The sequence below is a fragment of the Caretta caretta genome, chromosome 1 (genome assembly GCF_965140235.1).
Source record: "Caretta caretta isolate rCarCar2 chromosome 1, rCarCar1.hap1, whole genome shotgun sequence".
Lineage (NCBI taxonomy): Eukaryota > Metazoa > Chordata > Testudines > Cheloniidae > Caretta > Caretta caretta.
Genome location: NC_134206.1, coordinates 208,337,319 through 208,358,733, shown reverse-complemented (window position 1 = coordinate 208,358,733; position 21,415 = coordinate 208,337,319). Strand labels below are relative to the sequence as shown.

Genomic DNA, 21,415 nt, shown 5'->3' with positions numbered 1-21,415 from the left:
CTGGCCAAAAACCACAAGAATCTGCAGCTACCTGCCAACAGAGCCTGAGAACCAGTTACACAGACACCCCACCTTCAGCAGGGGTGGAAAACTTTATACTCCTCTGAATGTAAAAGGGGTGGAACAGCCCCTTGGGTAATTCCCCAAGTACGGAATTAACATAGGACCAACATAGGAAGTCTCATAGCATCCTCCTGAGCAGTTCCCAGCACAGAGCTGTATGGAGTTCCTGTGTGATGCTCAGGAACTGCTTCCTATGAAGCCAGTTAGGACTTTGGTGAAGTCTCCTCCCTGTGAGCAGACTGTTTTTAGGGTATAAAGCTCACACAGCTTCCACCTTCCTATGTCTGACCTCAGAGCATTTAGCATCCTTTGCCCCTTTGTGCACTTCCCACAGTGAGTCCACCCAGGCAGGGTCCTGGGGAAGCCAGAGGGTCCGGCACACCAACTTCGCAGTCAGACATGACTCTTAGCCAGCCAGTAAAACAGAGGTTTATTAGATGACAGGAACACGGTCTAAAACAGAGCTTGTAGGTACAGAGAACAGGACTCCTCAGCCGGGTTCATTTTGGGGAGCAGTGAGCCAGACAACCACATCTGCACTTCACTTCTTGTCCCCAGACAGCTTCCAACTGACTTACTCTTCAGCCCCTCCTCTTCTGGGCTTTGTCCCTTTCCCGGGCCAGGAGGTCACCTGATTCCTTTGTTCTCCAACCCCTTTAGCTATCACCTTGCAGGGGGGAAGGGCCCAGGCCATCAGTTGCCAGGAGACAGAGTGTCGGCCATTTAGGTACACTGGCCCTTTGCTCTGCAACAAGTACACCCCCTTATCCCACCACTTAGAGGCTTAAGAAATGCATCGGGGAAACTGAGGCACCCCTACAAGTATTCAGAGGAAATATTAAGAACAGTCCCACTTCATCACAAGAGCATGCTAAAATGGGTCACTTTTTGTTGAGTGATTATCTACAAGAGCTTCCAAAATTTTCAGGAGGAAAAACTGTCTCGTAGTTCCCACTGTTCCTTTTATAGTTGCTCACCTCCTGGCTGACTGCTGCTGCATTTGATCTAAGTAAACACCTTTTAACAGCTCTTTTCCTCTGGTTGTACGAATGAGCAATGGACTTTACAACCAAGAAAAAAATAGTGAAAACAGTTAAAGGGGAAACCATTTTAATGGGAATGTAACTGAAGCGTTTCTTAACATCAGATATGAAACTTATTTACTCTAGTTGCCCTGTAATTTCTCATAGAGATTAGTTATGGCTCGTCAGACCCACACCACTCAGACACTCAGTTCAGAGCATAAGAGCAGCTATATGGGGTCAGACCAAAGGTCCATCCAGCCCAGGATCCTGTCTACCGACAGTGGCCAATGCCAGGTGCCCCAGAGGGAGTGAACCTAACAGGTAATGATCTAGTGATCTCTCTCCTGCCATCCATCTCCACCCTCTGACAAACAGAGGCTAAGGACACCATTCCTTACCCATCCTGGCTAACAGCCAGTAATGGACATAACCTCCATGAATTTATCCAGTTCTCTTTTAAACCCTGTTATAGTCCTAGCCTTGTTCTTTGAAACAATTAAAACAGTAACCTTTTCCTTATCTGCACACCTTAGTTGCATAATAAAACACCTCTCTCACTTGCAATTTTATTAAATTCCTTTCTCAGCACTTGGGAAATGGGCAGAAATTGAGCACTAAGGTCACTGAGAGCTTTTTGTTATAGTTGTATTTCCTTTTCTTGTTTGGGGTTATTCTTGCATTGCTCTAGATTGTAAAAAGAGTCTAGGTCAATTCATTCAATACTTACTTGATTTGATTTATAAAAATGGTGGTGTGCCAATTAAAAGGCACCCATCCTGTGTTGTATAAGAACATAAGAGTGGCCATACAGGGTCAGACCAATGGTGCATCTAGCCCAGTATCCTGTCTTCTGATCAGAGCCGTCGCTAGGGGACGGCGAATCGGGGTGACCACTCCGGGCCCCACGGGCTGGCACAATTGTCCAGCACTAGGTGGCAGGTGAACCTGAGTGAGTGTGTTGGGGGGGGGGGGGGAGCAAACTGGTCTGTTTGGGGAGGCACTGACTCCTCCAGGCTCCCCTACCTGCCCCGAGCACGGTTGGTCCCGGAAGTGACATCACTTCTGCCCCGGGACCCACACCCCCTAGGGACGGCCCTGCTTCTAACAATGGCCAATACCAGATGCTTCAGAGGGAATGAACAGAACAGGGCAATTGTCCAGTGATCCATCCCTTGTCGTCCAGTCCCAGTATCTGGCAGTCAAAGGTTTAGGGACACCCAGAGCATGGTTTTATCCCTGACCATCTTGTCTAATAGTCTTTGATGGATCACCTATCCTCCATAAAAACATCTAATTCTTTTTTAAACCCAGTTTTGGCCTTCACAATATCTCCTGGCATCGAGTTCCACAGGTTGACTGTGCATTGTGTGAAGAAATACTTCTTTATGTTTGTTTTAAACCTGCTGCCTATTAATTTCATCAGGTGCCCCCTAGTTCCTGTGTTATGTGAAGGGGTAAACAACACTTCCTTATTCACTTTCTCCACAGAAAGTGGAGAAACTTTCATGATTTTATACATCTCTATCATATCCCCCCAGTCGTCTCTATTCTAAGATGAACAATCCCAGTTTTTAAAAAGGTTTCAGAGGAACAGCCGTGTTAGTCTGTATTCGCAAAAAGAAAAGGAGTACTTGTGGCACCTTAGAGACTAACCAATTTATTTGAGCATGAGCTTTCGTGAGCCACAGCTCACTTCATCAGATGTGTACCGTGGAAACTGCAGCAGACTTTATATACACACAGAGAATATGAAACAATACCTCCTCCCACCCCACTGTCCTGCTGGTAATAGCTTATCTAAAGTGATCAACAGGTGGGCCATTTCCAGCACAAATCCAGGTTTTCTCACCCTCCACCCCCCCACACAAATTCACTCTCCTGCTGGTGCTAGCCCATCCAAAGTGACAACTCTTTACATAATCAAGTCACTTTGGATGGGCTAGCACCAGCAGGAGAGTGAATTTGTGTGGGGGGGTGGAGGGTGAGAAAACCTGGATTTGTGCTGGAAATGGCCCACCTGTTGATCACTTTAGATAAGCTATTACCAGCAGGACAGTGGGGTGGGAGGAGGTATTGTTTCATATTCTCTGTGTGTATATAAAGTCTGCTGCAGTTTCCACGGTACACATCTGATGAAGTGAGCTGTGGCTCACGAAAGCTCATGCTCAAATAAATTGGTTAGTCTCTAAGGTGCCACAAGTACTCCTTTTAGTTTTTAAAAAAGCTTTCTTCATATAGAAGCTGCTCCATACCTTTATTCATTTTTGTTGCCCTTCTCTGTACCTTTTCTATTTTTAATATATCTTTTTTGAGTTGGGGTGAACAGAACTGCATGCAATATTCAAGGTGTGGGCATACCATGGAATTATATAGTGCTGTATAATATTTTCTGTCTTATTATCTCTCTTTCTTAACAGCTCCTAACATTGTTCGCTTTTTTGACTGCCGATGCATATTGAACAGATGTTTTTGAGAACTATTCACAATGACTCCAAGATTTTTCTTGAGTGGTAACAGCTAATTTAGACCATATCATTTTGTATGTATAGCTGGGATTATGTTTAAATACTTTGCATTTATCAAATTTGAATTTCGTCTGCCATTTGTTGCCCAGTCACCCAATTTTTAGAGATCCCTTTGTAAAGCTTTGCAATCTACTTTGAACTTAACTATCTTGATTAATTTTGTATGGTCTCCAAACTTTGCCACCTCACTACTTGCCCCTTTTTCAGATAATTTATGAATATGTTGAACAACTCTGGTCCCAGTACAGATCCTTGAGGAACTCCACTATTTACCTCTCTCCACTGTGAAGACTGACCATTTATTCCTACCCTTTGTTTCCTATCTTTTAACCAGTTACAGAAGGATTTTACCCTTATCCCATGACTGCCTACTTTGCTTAAGAGCCTTTGATGAGGCACCTGGTCAAAGGCTTTCTGAAAGTCCAGGTACACTATATCCACTGGTTTCAGAGTAGCAGCCGTGTTAGTCTGTATCCACAAAAAGAACAGGAGTACTTGTGGCACCTGAGAGACTAACAAATTTTTGTTAGTCTCTCAGGTGCCACAAGTACTTCTGTTATATCCACTGGATCTCCCTTGTCTACACGTTTGTTGGCCCCCTCAAAGAATTCCAGTAGATTGGTAAGGCATGATTTCCCTTTACTAAAACTGTGTTGACTCTTCCCCAACAAATCGTGTTCACATAGGAGTCTGATCATTCTGTTCTTTACTATAGTTTCAACCAGTTTGCTTGGTACTGGAGTTAGACTTACGGCCTATAATTGCCATATTTGCCTTTGCATCCTTTTTTAAAAATCAGGATCACATTTGCTATCTGCAAATCATCTAGTGCAGAAGCAGATTTAAGCCATAGGGTACATACCACAGTTAGTCGTTCTAAAATTTCATATCAGAGTTCCTTCAGAACTCTGGGGTGAACCCCAACTTGTCCTGGTGACTTATTACTGTTTATCAGTGTGTTCCAAAACCTCTTCTACGGACTCTTCAATCTGGGACAGTTCCTCAGATTTGTCAACTAAAAATAATAACTCCTCTCCAGTAAAGACCGATGCAAAGAATTCATTTAGCTTCTCCACTATGGCTTTGTCTTCTTTGAGCGCTTCTTTAGCATCTTGATTGTCCAGTGGCCCCACTGATTGTTTGGCAGGCTTCCTGCTTCTGATATACTCAAACTTTTTTGCTGTTAATTTTTGTGTCTCTTGCTAGTTGCTCTTCTTTTTTGATGATTCTTTTTTGGCCTGCCTAATTATACTTTTACACTTGACTTGCTAGAGTTTATGCTCCTTTCTATTTTTCTCAGTAGCATTTGACTTCCAATGGTTAAAGGATGCATTTTTGCCCCCAACTGCCTCTTTTATTCTGTTGTTTAGCCATAGTGGCATATTTGGGGGTGTCCTCTTGCTGTATTTTTTTTAGTTGGAGTATACATATAGTGTGAGCCTATATTAGGGTGTTTTTTTAAAATGGTGTTCTGGGCATCCTGACCCTAAAGTAAAATTAACAATCTTGTATGTTATCCACTGTGACAAATGGACTGCAGTTCCATCAAAGATGGCTCAGGGCCTGATCCTAAGCCCTCTAAATTCAATGAAAAGATTCCTATGGAATTTATTGGGCTTTGTACAAGTGCCTAAGAAACTAACAGCACCATCTCCGTGTTCCTAATGGTAAATAAAAATTATATGAAAGTGTCCATAGAATAATATAAGAAGCCTGATGGCAAAAAATGGATCAATGGGGATTCCTGGAAAGAGAAGACTACTTTGACTTAATAGGAGCTACTAAACATGGCAGAAAGATAAGAAGAGGGGAATATTATAATGCGTGGCTATAAATAATAGAAAAAGGACAGACGAGGCCCAAAAGGCAGGAAAATATCACTGTATCTAAAAAAAATCCATAGTACCTAATGAGAGAGTTTCTGAGTAGAAAGAACCATATAATAGTGCCTGCCAGGATACAAACCCAAGTCATCTAAATGCAGATGTACCAGTAAGGCTATAATAGGAGCCTGCTGGTTAGGAAGAGGGTATTTGACACAGTCTTGACTGTGATGAGTGAACAGATTCCAGGATGCTGCGGTTTGGAAAGAACAGTTATCTGCAGCCAGTGGACCGATTTTCCACACCAGGGATCTGTTGGCAAGCATCTGCAGATTGGATCTTAGATTAATTGGCACTACTTCCAGGGGGTGGACTTCCCCACTCATCTTCAAAGAGAAACCCTCTGAATCCCCACATCCATAGAGGTGGCTGGTTTTCATGGCTAAAGAGAGCTGCTACAATGATCCTCAGTGCTGTGAATTAGAAAAATCTGCTTGTGCTGGCATAGGCAGCAATGGAAAACCCCAAATGGCTGCTGGCCTGGACATTCCAGATGTCAGAGGGCTGGACTGAACCAAGAGTCTGTACCTATCAGTGAGTCATGATTTCATCAATCAGAACATCACCTTCCGGCTGCAGCTGAGGTAATAGTACTTAAAGTGTTGAGGGTTGCAGCTCTGGGAAGGGATAGCTCAGTGGTTTGAGCTTTGGCCTGCTAAACCCAAGATTGTGAGTTCAATCCTTGAGGGTGCCATTTAGGGATCTGGGGCAAAAACTGGGGATTGGTCCTGCTTTGAGCAGGGGGTTGGACTAGATGACCTCCTGAGGTCCCTTGCAACCCTGATATTCTGTGATTCTATGATAAATAGTGAGCCGGGATGCTCGGGGGGAGGGGCACATTTTTAGTACCACTGGAGGGGAGGGAGGAGGCACAGACCCCTTTGTTTAGTTGCTTTCCCTGGGGAAGAGCAGCCAATCCGGGCTGCTGCAGGAAGCAGGCAGAGCTCGCCCCTGTCCCCTCAAAAACCAACATCATTCCTCACAGGAGGGAGAAAGGAGCAGGCTCCACTCCTTGTGAGCAATGGGGACAGGATGGTTCCCCTGCTCCTCCCTCTTCCTCCTGGTAACACTCAGCTTGGGAAGTGGAAGAGGGGATCCTGCTGCAGCTCACCCTCCTCTCCCAGGCCTGGCGGGGAAGAAAGAGCCCCAGGAGCTGCAGGGGGAGCAGAGACAATGGTGGGGAGGAGCAGAGACAATGGTGGGGAGGAGCAAAATTGATTGCTAGGCAGGGCTATGGGCAGACAGACACCCCTCCCCTCCCCATCACTTTTTTTTCAGACCACTCAAGCGCTGGTAGCGGTTTGAAGTCTGATGCATCCTTTGCCGCTTTGTCTGCACTAGAGAACTGACTGCATCTCAGCAAATTGTAGTAGAGTGACTGAACCAATGTAAGTTGCAACAGTGCAGAAGTCCATACTGGGCACTCTGTTCCAGCAGCACACAGCGCCATGAATCCACATCCAGTGCAGGTTGCCGGGCCTGTGGAGTGTTGCATTCATCCCACAGCAAGGTATGATGTCTGTTTGCACCAGTTCACATTTCTGGTTTGTTCAATTGCTTGAGCTGAATATCTTGTGTGAGGGTTGGCACCTGCTCCAGGAGGGGCAGAGATTATGCAGTGCTACCCCTTCACTCTACCCTACAGATGCCACAGCAATGGACTAGGTTGCATCCTGAGAGGGAAGTGGGTTTGATCCTATAGCTCTTTGCCATCTCTAACTGCTAGGATCACACTGGAACTCATTTGTGTGTGAAAAGACGCATGCAGCTGATGTCACGTAGGGCTCCTGCTTACCTGAGGCTGAGAAGGGCTGGCAGTGAAGTTAAAGGCTTTATCTGTCCTAAAAAAGATAGAAATAAATAGAGTGAAGACTTTCTAACGCTCACAGCATAAATACTCCAACACACACACAGCATCTTCAGAGAACTGCACTTCAAAGCTGCATTCATGAAGCACAGGGAGACTTTAAGGCTGCGAGCTAAGCGTTAGTGAGGGACTTACACTTCTATGTTTGTAGGAACGGTTCTTTTCAAACTAGTCCTACTTGCTTTAAGCACTGGGAGAGAGAGTCAGGCCCTTCCTGCTGGGACAGGGTAGTAGCACGGAGCTGATCTGGAACTGGAATATCTGTTCCAAGGGAAAGTCCAATATTAAAAAAAAAATCCAAATCATAATAAAAAGCTGAAATTTCACAAAGTTCCTGCAAAATGAATGGTTCAATTAAAAAAAAATCTATATTTTTTCATACTTTATTTTGAATTATTTATTTTATATTATACTATGATTTATAAAATACATTTAGAAACAGGCAGTTTGAAATGGAAAAATCAAAGTGTTCCATTCCAGTAAGGTTAACTCTGATTAACATGCTTTGATTCAGTTTTTTTTCCCCAAAACAAAAAAGGTTGTTGAAAACATATTCCTGCTGAATATTTCAAATGTGACAAATTGGCATTGTCCAATGGAAAAAGCAATGCCAAAAAACATTTCAACCAGCTCTAGTGGTGCATGGAGAAAGTGATCAGCAGGATGGGGAGTGGAGGGGATCTCAATGCTGCTTGATCAGGAGATGCTGCTGCACAGCTATGGTGTTGGTCCTCCCTAGTTACAGAATAAGGTCTCAAAGGAGTTTGCTGCACTAACTGCCTCATAGAATCAGAGAAGATTAGGGTTGGAAGAGACCTCAGGAGAGTCAGCTAGTCCCACCCCCTGCTCAAGGCAGGACCAACACCAACTATATCATCCCAGCCAGAGCTTTGTCAAGCCAGGCCTTAAAAACCTCTAAGGATGGAGATTCCACCACCTCCCGAGGTAACCCATTCCAGTGCTTCACCACCCTCCTAGTGAAATAGTGTTTCCTAATATCCAACCTAGACCTCCCCCTCTGCAACTTGAGACCACGGCTCCTTGTTCTGTCATCTGCCACCCCTGAGACCAGCCGAGCTCCATCCTCTTTGGAACCCCCCTTCAGGTAGTTGAAGGCTGCTATCAAATCCCCCCTCACTCTTCTCTCCTGCAGACTAAATAACCCCAGTTCCCTCATATTGGCATGGGGAGGATCACATTTAAGTACGTGGTGTGAGGTGTGAGTCATCCCTGAAGGAGAGCCTGATTAAGCCACATGCAGTGATGAGTCATTTTATGCTAGGCCCCAGCCAATCTACAAACCAGGAGCTGGTTTATCTCTGAGAGCAGGTATAGAAGACTCACAGGAGAAGCAGCACCTCAGTCTGCCCAACATAATTTTGTGGCTTGAAGTCTCCCCTGCCTGATTGTGATGATAAACTCCACAGGCCTTAGCCTGCTCTGACTCCAGCCTTGTTCCCAGCCCTGCTCCTGCTTTGTTCCAGACTTGCTCTTGACTCCAGCTCAGACCTCTGGCTCCGGTTCTTGGCTCAGCTGCCACTGCACTGACCACTAGACCTGACTACCACTGTTCCAGCCACTAGGCATGGCTCTCTACATCTTGGTTTCTAACAGTTTAAGCAGCCTGACCTGTCAGGCCAGTGGCCAGGATGGATTGCTTATGCCTGCAGGTGTTCCCAACAGTCAAAATTAAATCTCCAGACATGCCCTCCAGAACCAAGTGGCCAGCTACAATGGGAAAATGTCTTCCTGCACTCACAGATCCCAGTGGTGCCAGGTCCCTCCACACCATTAGCTGTGACAGCCTACAGTCTAGATTCTAAGATCCTTCTACCAAAGAGATTTGGTGGGAACCATTAGAAGTTTTGGGGGTTTCTCAATCAATGTCACTGCTGTTCCTGCTGCGCTCAGATATGTACCCCTAACAGTCCCAGCAGGCTCCTCCCCATTTGGCCTTGCATCTCCCTCCCCCTGCATCAGCCCATCTGACAGCAGTAGTGCTGAAAATAATCCTAATCTAAATTGTGCCCCCCTCTGCAGACATACACATGCAAGGGCCAAGAAATGGCCACAGATTGCATATGTGGGATTGGGGACTTCCCCCCTAACCGCAGCCTACGGAAGAAAGCAGGATAGCTAGTCCACAAACCCCTCAGATCTCAGAGCTCCATCGGGGCACAGGGCCATCTGCATAGAAGTCCTCTGGCTCTATGCCCCCTCTCTGCCAGCACAGGTTCATCGGAGCTGCTCTGCCGGGGATTCCCTCATGGAGCAGAGCCCCTGCCGGTAACTTTCCATTGGAACCATAATACCACCTCTGGCTGTCCCAGCAAGTGTCAGAGAAAGATATGCTTCCTTCCCATTGCCTATCCCATTTCCACTCAAATCCCCCCACACCTCCAGGAATCATGCTCAGGAAGGTGCAGGGAACCCTGCTACCAAAGCAACTGATCCTTTCCCACCCCACACACATTGGAAGGAGCTCCCCTCTGAGCACTGATCCCAAGGATATGTCCTGACTCCCTATGTCTTGTGAGAAATAAATGAGCGGGCTCCTGATAGAGTGCTCAGCTAGAGCACCCAGCCAGTCAGCACCTATTGCACAATGACAAACTCCAAGCTCAGTTTAAACTAAAGAAAAAATAGTGCAGAAGGTCACACAGTCAGACTGGGGATGGATTTTGGTAGAGGACAGGAGAATGTTTTGCTCAGGTTTCCACAGAAGTAAGCAGACCTCATGCTTCAGGGCCCCAGGTCATCAGTCAGGAAGGAATCCCCTACCCACACAACAGTGCATAGCTATTGAGGCGCATTATGGGCAGATTTCACCTTAGTCTGAATCAGGTGTTGGCTACCCCTAGGATGTGAAGAGAGCATAATTGAAGACACTATGCTTGTATCTACCTAGATGTGAGTGGGAGCAGTTTCCACCCTGTACGAACACACACACACTCCAATCCCACTTGCATATGTTCATAATCCTGCTTACATGAGTTGGAAGCTCTTGAGCCTCGTGACCAGCAGCTCATACTCAATATCAAACAACGCCATGGAAGCCACGTCTACAAATATGATCTGCTCAGAAGGTCCCATCTCAGGCGTGGGTTCCGAAGGGCAGAGTGTGCGGCTCACTTCCTGGTAGTTGTAGGTCCTCTGGTAACTACAGCAGCCAAAAGGGAAAAAAGCCAACAGCCACCAAATAAAATGGAACAGAAAATCACCCTCCTTCTATTCTAGCAGATTTCAGAGTAGCAGCCGTGTTAGTCTGTATTTGCAAAAAGAAAAGGAGTACTTGTGGCACCTTAGAGACTAACCAATTTATTTGAGCATTAGCTTTCGTGAATGCATCCGATGAAATGAGCTGTAGCTCACGAAAGCTTATGCTCAAATAAATTGGTTAGTCTCTAAGGTGCCACAAGTCCTCCTTTTCTTTTTATTCTAGCAGAGAGTTATTTAGACAGACCCTGGATGACCAGCAGTGGCTTCAGAACCTCAGGCTTTGCAAGGCCACTTCCCTGGAACTCCACTGAGTTTTCCCTGACGCGGCAGTGCCTTAGAGCCTGCCTCAGCAAGGAGAATTGAATGGGGATTAGCATTTGGAAGCTTAACCCCAGATTGCTACCAGTCAGTTGGAAACTAGTTTAGTGGTGGAGGCGCACCTGCCTACCCATTGTGTGCTGCAGCATCATGTGGTTGAGGTGTGCTGGAGATCTCTGGTTAGGAACAATTACAGTCCCTGAGTCGTGCAAATGCTAGTGATGGGATGCATGTACCAGTTATAGGCCCCTCCTCTCACAGTTTATCAACTGGATGCTCTGCAGGACTTGGTGGATCACAGAGGCAGGTTCACCAACCATTGCAGAAATGTTCCCTCCTGCAACTGTAGTGACTTATTCTGGGTGTCCCAGCCTACCATCTGCTCCCCTGGCTCATGAAGCCAGATACCGGAAAATCTTGACAAGAGCCAAGAATTATTTAACTACACCCCTCCAACTAGCTGTAAAACAGGTGTGGTGTGTGAATCTCACAGACTGAAATGCCTGAGGACATAGCTTGATGCTTTTGAGAAGCGTCTCCCCTGTATTTCTCAGCATGTCCTATTTTGCACAGCATTCAAGGGATGAGGGGGAGAAGAGTGTGTGCTGGTGAATAAGAAGAGGAAGTGTAGAGGCTGTCTGCCAACTGTGAGTAGCCCATAGCATGGCCAGTTGGCAGTGCTGCCAACCGGAGAGCCAGGGGCCAGGATGCTCTGCACATACACTTTGGAAACCGGGCACTGCTAAATTGAATCAATCTGTTCAATTTACCTTGCTAATGGGAAATGTCAATCATTTTGACCAAGAGAAATTCACAAGTTGGATGCCAGCAATTGTGAGACCATGGGAAACTAAAACAAGCCACCGCACCAAGTATTCCCAGATTTACAGTAAAATGGTGAGATTTAGCAACTGGGAAAGGAGGGCCTGTTACAAACTGCAAAGAGAATCTCTGTCACTTACAGGCCTCGAAAAATCAGAGGGACTTGCCATGACAGGACCCCCTTCTGCTGGCGAACTACAAACAGGATGGGATACTGCAGGTCCTCCGAGTCACTCTTCACATACACCCGCACTGCATCCACCTGGGGGGAGACAGTTGGAAAGGCAAGTGTTAGTGGAAACTATACAACATGGTGGTGGTGGGGAAGAACACTTAAGAACACTTTCACAGCAGATTTGACAAACACAAAGAAGGTACTAATGTGAGATTTCTAAAAATAGCTACAGCACTCGACCCGAGGTTGAAGAACCTGAAGTGCCATCAGATGTGGGAGTGGGCCGGTACGGGTAGGCACGGTGTACCGAAGAAGTGGCTGCCGGTACCGGCTCGTAGGCAGCCAACGTTAAAGTGGTACCACAGCGGCACTTTAACGTCACTGCCCCTTTTGCTCCCCATCGGCGGCCCTGCCGCCGCCAATGGGGGGCAAAAGGTGCAGGTGCTCCAGGGCCCAGCGATTTAAAAGGGCCCAGGGCTCCCAGCCACCACGGCAGCGGCTGGAGCCCAGGGCCCTTTAAATCGCCACCGGAGCCCCGGGTGGCGTGGGCCGGGCATCGCGGAAGGGCTGGCTGGGGGAGGCTGACCCCCCAGCCCCGCCCCTTCTGTCCGAGATCCTGCTCCTTCCGGGGGCCCAGAGCCGGCCCCTGTACCGGTAAGTCTTTTATGTTACTTTCACCCCTGAATGCTGTCCAAAATCTGAGAGGGACGGGGTGTGGAGCATGCTTTTAGAAGTCTTAAAAGAGCAACACTCAGATACTACAGAAACTCAAACCACCAAAAAAGAAAATCAGCCTTCTGCTGGTGACATCTGACTCAGATGACAAAAATGAACATGCGTCGATCTGCTCTGCTTTGGCTTGTTATCAAGCAGAACCCATCGTCAGCCTTGGATGCATGTCCTCTGGAATGGTGGTTGAAGCATGAAGGGACATATGAATCTTTAGCGCATCTGGCACGTAAATATCTTGCAACGGCGGCTACCACAGTGCCATGTGAACACCTGTTCTCACTTTCAGATGACATTGTAAACAAGAAGTGGGCAGCATTATCTCCTGCAAATTGTAACCAAACTTGTTTGTCTGAGTGATTGGCTGAAGTAGTACTGAGTGGACTTGCAGGCTCCAAAGTTTTACATTGTTTTATTTTTGAATGCAGTAATTTTTGTACATAATTCTACGTTTGTAAGTTCAACTTTCATGATAAAGAGATTGCACTACAGTACTTGTATTAGGTGAATTGAAAAATACGATTTCTTTTATTTTTTTACAGTACAAGTATTTGTAATAAAAAATAAATATAAAGTGAGCACTGTACACTTGGTATTCTGTGTTGTAATTGAAATCAATATATTTGAAAATGTAGAAAACATCCAAAATATTTAAATAAATGGTATTCTATTATTGTTTATCAGCACGATTAATCATGCAATTAATTTTTTTCATTGCTTGACAGCCCTAATATGAATTATACCCAGGTAAGTAGCAAACTATCTGAAAATTGTTTGCAGATTGTAGTTTTCCAATAAATTGATTTGTTTTGTTTTTATAGAAGGTTATGCTGAATTACCTAATATTGGTACTAAAATTAGTAGCAGAAAGTTTTTAATGAAACCAGTAAAAAATGAATTGTATATTATAAATATTGAGATTTATATATCTATACAACAACAAATATTCTTTATTATATATTTGCCAAAAAACTGTGTTATTTTACCAGGATATTTCTGTGAAAGTTAGTGCTATTTTGTCTATGTTCTCACAGGAAAAGAAGAGAGGATATATAATTTTTTTTTACATCATGAGTAAGGAAAATTATCCATCTTTTCATAAATGAAAAAATGTTTGATTAATTTTGTTAGGGAAATACAAAAAGTTTATCCAGACTATATATAAAGTATATTTACAAATGTTTATTCCAATTTAATTTTTGCTATGAAACAATGAATTGTTGGGATTTTTCTTTTGCCATACTATAAAAATACAATGTCTGATGCATAGGATATGTGATTTATAAGTCTATGTAAGATTTTTTACATAGCATACTACCTAGAATAAAATATTATCTTACGTGCTCCAAACCCGCCGAGCAGAAAATCCCAGCCATTTTTCTAAGCAAACATCTCTCTTTGCATTCAATTCTTTGTCCTCTGTCTCCCGCAGGCCCACTCATTAATCTTGAGTAAACACCTCGGACACACAGAGTGACAAGCAGCTATATGCACGAAGAGAAAGAAATAATTTACCAGAAAAAGAAAGACTGGTAATCTCTAGACAGGCATTGAGAAAGTGAGAAAAACTAGCCTATATTCAAGCAAATATATTGAATATTATAGGCTTTCATAGCCTATAAACCATATATGCACATAGTTTGAAATAACTTGCTCAGCAAGTACTCAGAATATTTTGATATACATGCATTTCTTCATTTCTTTCAAACCCCTCTATTTATCCTTTCGTCAGCACTCTCTAATATTTACTGTGAAGGTTCTTGAAACTGACGGAGGGAAGCCAACACAAATTTATCCTCCTCAAGATCCACTCGACCCAACTCCATCAGATGATCACCTGAAAAGTCAATCATGTGATGTATAGATAGCGCATGAAGCAGAAAGCGCCGTATGTACAGATCAAAAGAAGAAAGAACACACTAACGTACGAGTCTCAGCTTGGCAGAATTGCTGCACGACACTGGCATCTCCGACCTCACATTTTCCCCCAATTTTATCAGCGGTGAGATTATTTATTTATTTAAATAAGTTATGAAGGCACGGTCAGAATTTTACCAGTAGCTGGCCACCAAAATGCTGCCTTAGGAGACTGATAGCAGACTTACTCATGGAAATACTAATTTTACAAGTGCAGTTATCGTTTATCTCACCCCTGGCCTCCTGCCTGTCAATAATGAACAATTAGTGAAGGGTTAGGGTAGGATAAGGGTATTGGTGTAGCCAGATGTGTATATTTTTGTCATATTTGAATGAAAATATCTATATACTGAAAGAGAGAGAGAGAGAGAATCTTCTTTTTCCCATATCTCCTTTATTTATCAACCGATTTTGATAAAACTTGAAATGAAGTCAGTTTTTTCTTTTTTAGAGACCCCTCATATTGCGAGGCCCTAAACTGTAGCTTAGTTAGTTTATACCTTAATCCAGCAGTGCATACAGCTACGTGCCAGGCCAACTCAGCTGAGCCTCTCACGGGGCTCTGGGGAGGTCAGTTTTCAGATTGCAAAGCCAAGCACAAAGGTTTGGTCTAAATGTAACAAGATGCGGTGTGGGTAAGGGTTGATTCTATATGGAGGGACTGGAATTCTATTGCTGGCTCTACCACTGATGACCTTGTGAAACCTCTGTTGTCCTTATTTGCCACATAGGTATAAGGGGTGATTGATACTTGCTTCTCCTCGGTCAAAGGGTATTTTTTTCAAAAGAAGGTGTCAGCATAGCCTACAGCTTGAATGAGTGGTGTGTGTTCCCCTGTCATGGCTGGACAATGTAGGAGGATGAGCGACTACTGTTGCTGACAAGTAAAAGAAATGACTACTTTAGCTCCAGGGGCTGAGGTGAGTGCTGTAGTATGGAAGGCACTGGATTCAAACCTTGCTTCAAGAAGCAACCAAGCAGCATTTTGCCTGGCCCCACTGTATTCTGGCTCATGTTTGCTAGAAACCCGGTGCAAAGTTCTTTCGAGAAGCTGCATGGAATGCTGACACAAGTTAGTGGCTTCCTTTTGCAAGTCATCAGGAATGTTAGGCAATAGTGATCGAAGCTTTTGAAATAACAATTAAATATGTACCAAGCACGGCCTGTTCCTACATGGCTGAATCCTAAGGGATTTTCACCTGGACCACAACAGGCCCCTCAGCCACACTTCATCTTTCTATCCCTAAGAGCTAGACCTGTAAAAGTGCCACCCCGCCCCATAATGGCAATAGCATGCCCAATAGCAGGGCACTGAAGGACATGGAGACTGAGATAACGGCCTGCACTGTAGCAAAAGTCTTTACAGATCATGCCCAAAACAAAGGTTTACAACTGCATGTAAATGGCGGTGTGCAAGTTAAAGCGCAATTATACTTGAGAAGACTGTTGGTGCATTTATTCTTGCTTAATGACTCCAAGCTCATGTGGGTTCAGTTTACATCAACACACTTTCTCACAGCCTGTGATCTAGAAGTCAAGCTAGGCACCTTCCGCCATATCCCTCATCACTGGTAATAAAGATTCTACAGGACTGTCAACCCCTCAGCCTTCAAAATCATAAGTCAATCCTCAAAAAGTCATGAGATTTTAAATAATGATAAATGCTGGACCCTTTTTCTTTGCCTTCTGCTTTCAGAGACTTTGAGGGACTTTCCAGTCACATTTTCAAGCTGGTATCTGCGGCTATGAAGGCTAGAAACAAACCTTCATTTTTTTAAAAATTAAAGCATGTAACTATGCTTTATCTATCCCATATTACCTCAACTCTAGGACCTGAGGCTTTAAAGGAAAAACACCAAATAATGAGAGACTGGCAATGAAATGGTGACAGATGGCAACACTGCCAGAGCCATAAGCTGAGAGTTTGATATACGAGGCAGAGTAGACTTGAGCTCCTTTCCTTGTAGTTGAATTGACTCTGCAAGGCTACACCATGGATATTGATCAACCCCCTGCCTAAGAAGCTGCCTTTTGTTTGTGTGGGTTTGCTATACATTTATAGTGGACAGCAGGTGAGGCAGGGAGTAAGGAAGACAGCGTGAGTACAATCAAGGAACGTTGAAACTAAGAAGTAGGATATGCAGTTGTCATTCAGGGTCTGAATCTCATTGTTGCTGCTATAGCAACACATATGGCCAGGCCACTCCTTATTTATAGAGCAAACATGCTGCCAGTCTCTTTGCAACAGGAAGTTACCACCAAGATCCTACACCAAAGCAAAAAAGGGAAAGCTGCTTCATCTGGCTGCTGGGTCCTGATCTACAGCAAATCGGTTATCCCAGGTGACCCAGAAAACAGTGCTGTTCAGAATCCATTTTCCTCCCCCCAGTGGCCCATCTCCAGCATGCAAATTCAATTAACTCTGAGCAGCAAGGTAACAAGTCATAAAAGAAGGGAAACTGCAGTCTGCTGTGAGCGTGGGGCCCTGGCAGCCTGCAGGAGACAAGCTGCTCTAGAGAGGCTAGGTATTCCCACGCCAGATGCCAGTTTCCTCATGTTGCCATGGCAACAAGAACTATTTTATTATGTTACAGACAAGACAGGAGAGTGATAGAAACTCATCCATTTAAGTCTTCTACCTTAACGATGATACAAAGGGGTCAAGAAGCTTTAGAAAAACCCTCTTTTGGGGCATTTTTAGGTATTGCATGTGTGTGCACGTGTACACACACACACTTCGTTTGAGGGGGCATACATCAGGGTTGGCGCATGACCCAGTACACCCAAGGATACAGACTGGGACTGCTTTGGGGACCCACCATAGCAGCTTCTGCAGAATGTATGTTGTCATTAAAAATAAAAGGAATCCAGTTTGTAGCACTGCTGGCAACAAAAAATTCCCAATGTAACTCCAAAGGCTGCCTGCCCAAATCCACAGGGAGAGAGACACACACACACGGCAATGATAACTAATTTGCCACTGATCTTAATGGAGAAAATGTGTATCTTCTCTGAGAGCACGGGTGGGGTTTGTGATTTGTGTAGACGGAGCTTGACTCATTGCCACTCCCCTCTAGTCAGGCATCCCAAACACACCAGTCCTCCCCATCCAATGCTGGGTCATACGTATCCAAGATAGGCCGAGATCTAGGGAGTTATGTCATGTCAGAAATCAGCAACCATGCATGCATGCAACGTGCAAACCAAGTCAAGTCCAGAAATAATCAGCCTTCTACCCTATTGCTACTCCTACGTGGCTCTACCACATTTTTCCCCAGTGCTAGCGATCTCAGCCGAGAGGCTAAAGGATAGAAGGGATAGTGTTGCTGAGCTCTCTTTATATGCATGGATGTGGTCCCTACAGGTCATGCACATTGGCGAGGAAGCGTGTGTATTTGCATAGGAAAGCTTGCTGTTACTCCTGCCTGTGCAACTGAATAGAGACACTCAAATGAATAAAATAAGAATGGAATAGAATTAATCTCATAGTATCTTTTGTCATTTGACAAATCACTGTACCCTTACCGGCTCCACACCTGTACCCGACATAGAATGAATTCTGTAAACATTCTCAGCTCAGCCAAAGGGCACGCAAAATGGGGCAGAGGAAAGAGAAGTAAGCCTAGAACAGGGTGAAGGAGAGAAAAGAGAGGGTGATTATACACAGAAAATTTACATCTGACATTTCCTGTACGTGCTGCACCTAAACAAAAGGCTGGAAGATTTTTGAAATCCTAGTCTCAAATTCTCTCTTCTTCTCTCTCTAGATCCATCTGTGACAGGTTTCCCCCGGTGTGCCACTTGGAACTGGGGTACCACTGAGCCCCCTGACCCACCAGCCTGGGCTCCCTCTCACACTGTACTGCTGTGACAAGCTACAAAGCCCTCGAACCTGCACTTTAACCAGCCTTCATACAGGTAGGGCCACACCCACCTGCAGTTACATGCAGGCTCTCTGACCAGCCCCTACATAGGATGGCTACAGCCAAGGCAACTCCCAGCTCCCCATGCATGCATCCCCTCTGAAGTATAAACCCAAAATTATACTGTCGTGTACTGCACAGAGAACTGTATGACATAAACCCATAAAGTTCACCCCCCTCTTCCATGTGGAGAGGAATATGCAACAGCCTTTGCCCCTGAGCTATGATTCCCATACACATCACTCCAACTTACTGGTTTAGATAAAGCAAAAACAACTTTATTAACTACAAAAGATAGATTTTAAGTGATAGCAAACAGATCAAAGCAGATTACCTAGCAAATAAACAAACAAACAAAAAAACCCACAAACTAAGCATAATATACTAAATAAATTGGATATGCATTAGCAGATTCTCACCCTAAGAGAGGATACAAACTGGCTGCGGATTCTTAAGGGGCAAGCTACACTTGCTTTACAGCTTGGAATCCCCAGGTGTTTCATTCACAGACTAGAAATGCTGTTAGCTTGGGTCTAGCACTTCCCCCAGTTCAATCTTTGTTCCTCAGGTGTTTCCAGGAGTCTTCTTGTATGGGGAGTGAAGAACCACAGATGATGTCACTCCCTGCCTTATACAGCTTTTGCATATGGCAGGAACACTTTGTTTCAAAGCTTTGGTTCCCAGACACCGCTGTAGAAAAATACTAACATTCCAAGATGGAGTCTAGAGTTCTGTGGTCTGATCACAGATCCTTGTCAAGTCATAGCAGCCATCACTCACAGGCTGTCTGTAGTATTCTCAGGAAGGCTCCCCATGTGGGAGATAATCTTCTCTTAAGGCCTATTGTTTTTCCCTAATGGCCCATTGCCCTGAATAGGTCCTTCCCCACCCACTATCTAGTTTGAAAGTATCTTGTCTAGTGGGTGTTCCCCCAGTATAACTACATTTGAAATACAGATGCAGAGTCAATATTCATAACTTCAGATGCAAAAATGATACATGCATACGAACAGGATTATCCTATTCAGCAAGTCATGACTTTGCCAATGACACCTCACATGACTGATCTTGCATAAAATGCATCATAATTATGGTATAACCATATCAGAATATCACTATGGAAAATATGGGGTGCAGTGTCACACCATCTACACTAGAGAACCAAACCATTGCAAGGTTAAATGTTCAAGCTAAGTGATTCCAGCACCCTTTGTTCCGCAAATGAGGTGTTACCTATCAGCTCTGTGCTCTTGGGGAACCAAGGCCCAGAACCCAGCCTGTCTGACTCATGAAAGACCTTCCCCCCACCCCCAAGCCTCTGCTTGAGCCAAAGCCAATCAGAAGAAGGACTTACAGAAACCAATGAAAAGGCAGTGGGAGACACACCTGAACCCCTGGGACAAGGGTGACAGGACTAAGGAAACTCCCCTAGCCTCATCTGCATCAAAGGTGGGACAGGGAGGCCTCTCTATTAGCACACAGAATGGAGAACAGAGATTCCAAGGCAAGAACCGCACTGAACTCTGGGACCAGAAAAGCAGGGAAGCACTGCATGATGGGGAATCACTGCTCCAGATGTTAATGAACCCACACCTGCACACACCCAGCTCAGTAGTTATCAGACCAACTCTAGTAATAAATCCTTTATTGGTATCCAAAATACTGAAGCTACCTAATTGCATTGTGAGCTCCCTTGAAGGAACACTGCCCATAGCCAGGAATAATCAGTTCCTATTGTCTAGTCTGAACAAAACTTTGGTATACTCTCTTGAGCCATCAGTTTACCCATAAACAAATCTAGTGTTCTCCCTGGAAGCCTTGTTCTTTCCCTACAAAAACTCCTACCCACGCTCAAGTAAGTGTTCTGATGCCTGGATCCAAATCTGCATGAGTTCCATTGGGACTTCATCTTCTCCTGACTGATCATGCTGGGGGCTCTGTCTGTCTCCAGCACTCTGAACCCTGAGCTACCACCAACACCTGGGAACCCTGATCCATTCAAGCTTCACAGAGTGGTGAGAACCCAGCTCTTTCTGTAGGTGTAGCCTTCTGACCCTGACTTATGTGATCAGTTATAGCTTTCTAAATCTGACTTTAAAAATCAAATTTAAGTTAAATTTAATATTATAACTGTTTTTTTTGTTTGGCTCTCCTTGTATGGTTATTACTTGGCAATAAATAACTTTCATGGTTACGCGGTTGCTTCTCAATCTCTCTCTCTCTCTCTCTCCCTCCCCCCCTGCCATGGGTGTTTTTGGCTTCCCCATTCTCTGTGCAGCTAAAGCTAAAGATCCCTGCAGCACCCAAAAATCCTGTAGGGTTTGCTCATCAAGTGCGTTACTACCAGAAGAATTGTAATGTGAAAGTGGGGATAGGGATGTGCTGAACCTGGGGCATATGAGGGTGGCAGCTTGGAAGTGCTGCTCGACCCAGACTGTTGAGTCCAGGGACATATAAGGGGTCAGCTTGGGAGTGCTGATTAATAGAGCACATCTGGAGGTGTGTGTGCGTGTGCGTGTGCGTGTGCGTGAGAGAGAGAGAGAGAGTGAAAGAGCGATTCTGGGGCTGGACGAACCCAGCCTGGGGGAACTTAGGTCCTGCAGGCTACCTCCATTGGGAGGGAACTTGCTGAAGGGAGAAGTAGAGCTCCGTATGAGAACACAAGTGACACAAGTAGTACATTGATAGAATTACAGAAGAGTAACCCTAATAAATGAGCATACCCCAAAGTAACAGGCAAATCTGGTAACAGAGGGCACACGGGAACCATTAACCAACACAATTAATGGAAACTGATGAAGACTGGACACACACACAGCACCTTCTCCAACCTTTGGTGTGTCAGTCCAGGCACAGCTCCCGGGAACAGGTGCACTGGATGTGCATATTACTGGCCAATCCACTCTTGCACTAGTATAACCTATGATAGGTAAATGCTATTTATCAAGG

At 44.8% G+C, this 21,415-nt stretch overlaps 1 protein-coding gene across 8 annotated transcripts in view; it reads right to left on the bottom strand.

Annotated features, from left to right (window-relative positions):
• Nucleotides 1-21,415, bottom strand: part of SIDT1 (SID1 transmembrane family member 1) — an 89,309-nt gene that overhangs the window by 42,051 nt on the left and 25,843 nt on the right. For 7 of the 8 annotated variants that reach the window (XM_048819464.2, XM_048819482.2, XM_048819491.2 and 4 more), the window contains 3 exons: nt 11,863-11,984; nt 10,353-10,523; nt 7,292-7,337 (listed from right to left, as the gene is read on the bottom strand). In XM_048819464.2, the coding sequence (XP_048675421.1) occupies nt 7,292-7,337; nt 10,353-10,523; nt 11,863-11,984 (339 nt within the window). Of the gene's footprint in view, nt 1-7,291; nt 7,338-10,352; nt 10,524-11,862; nt 11,985-18,068; nt 18,166-21,415 lie in introns of those variants that run through there. The other variant, XM_048819473.2, reaches the window with a different exon arrangement.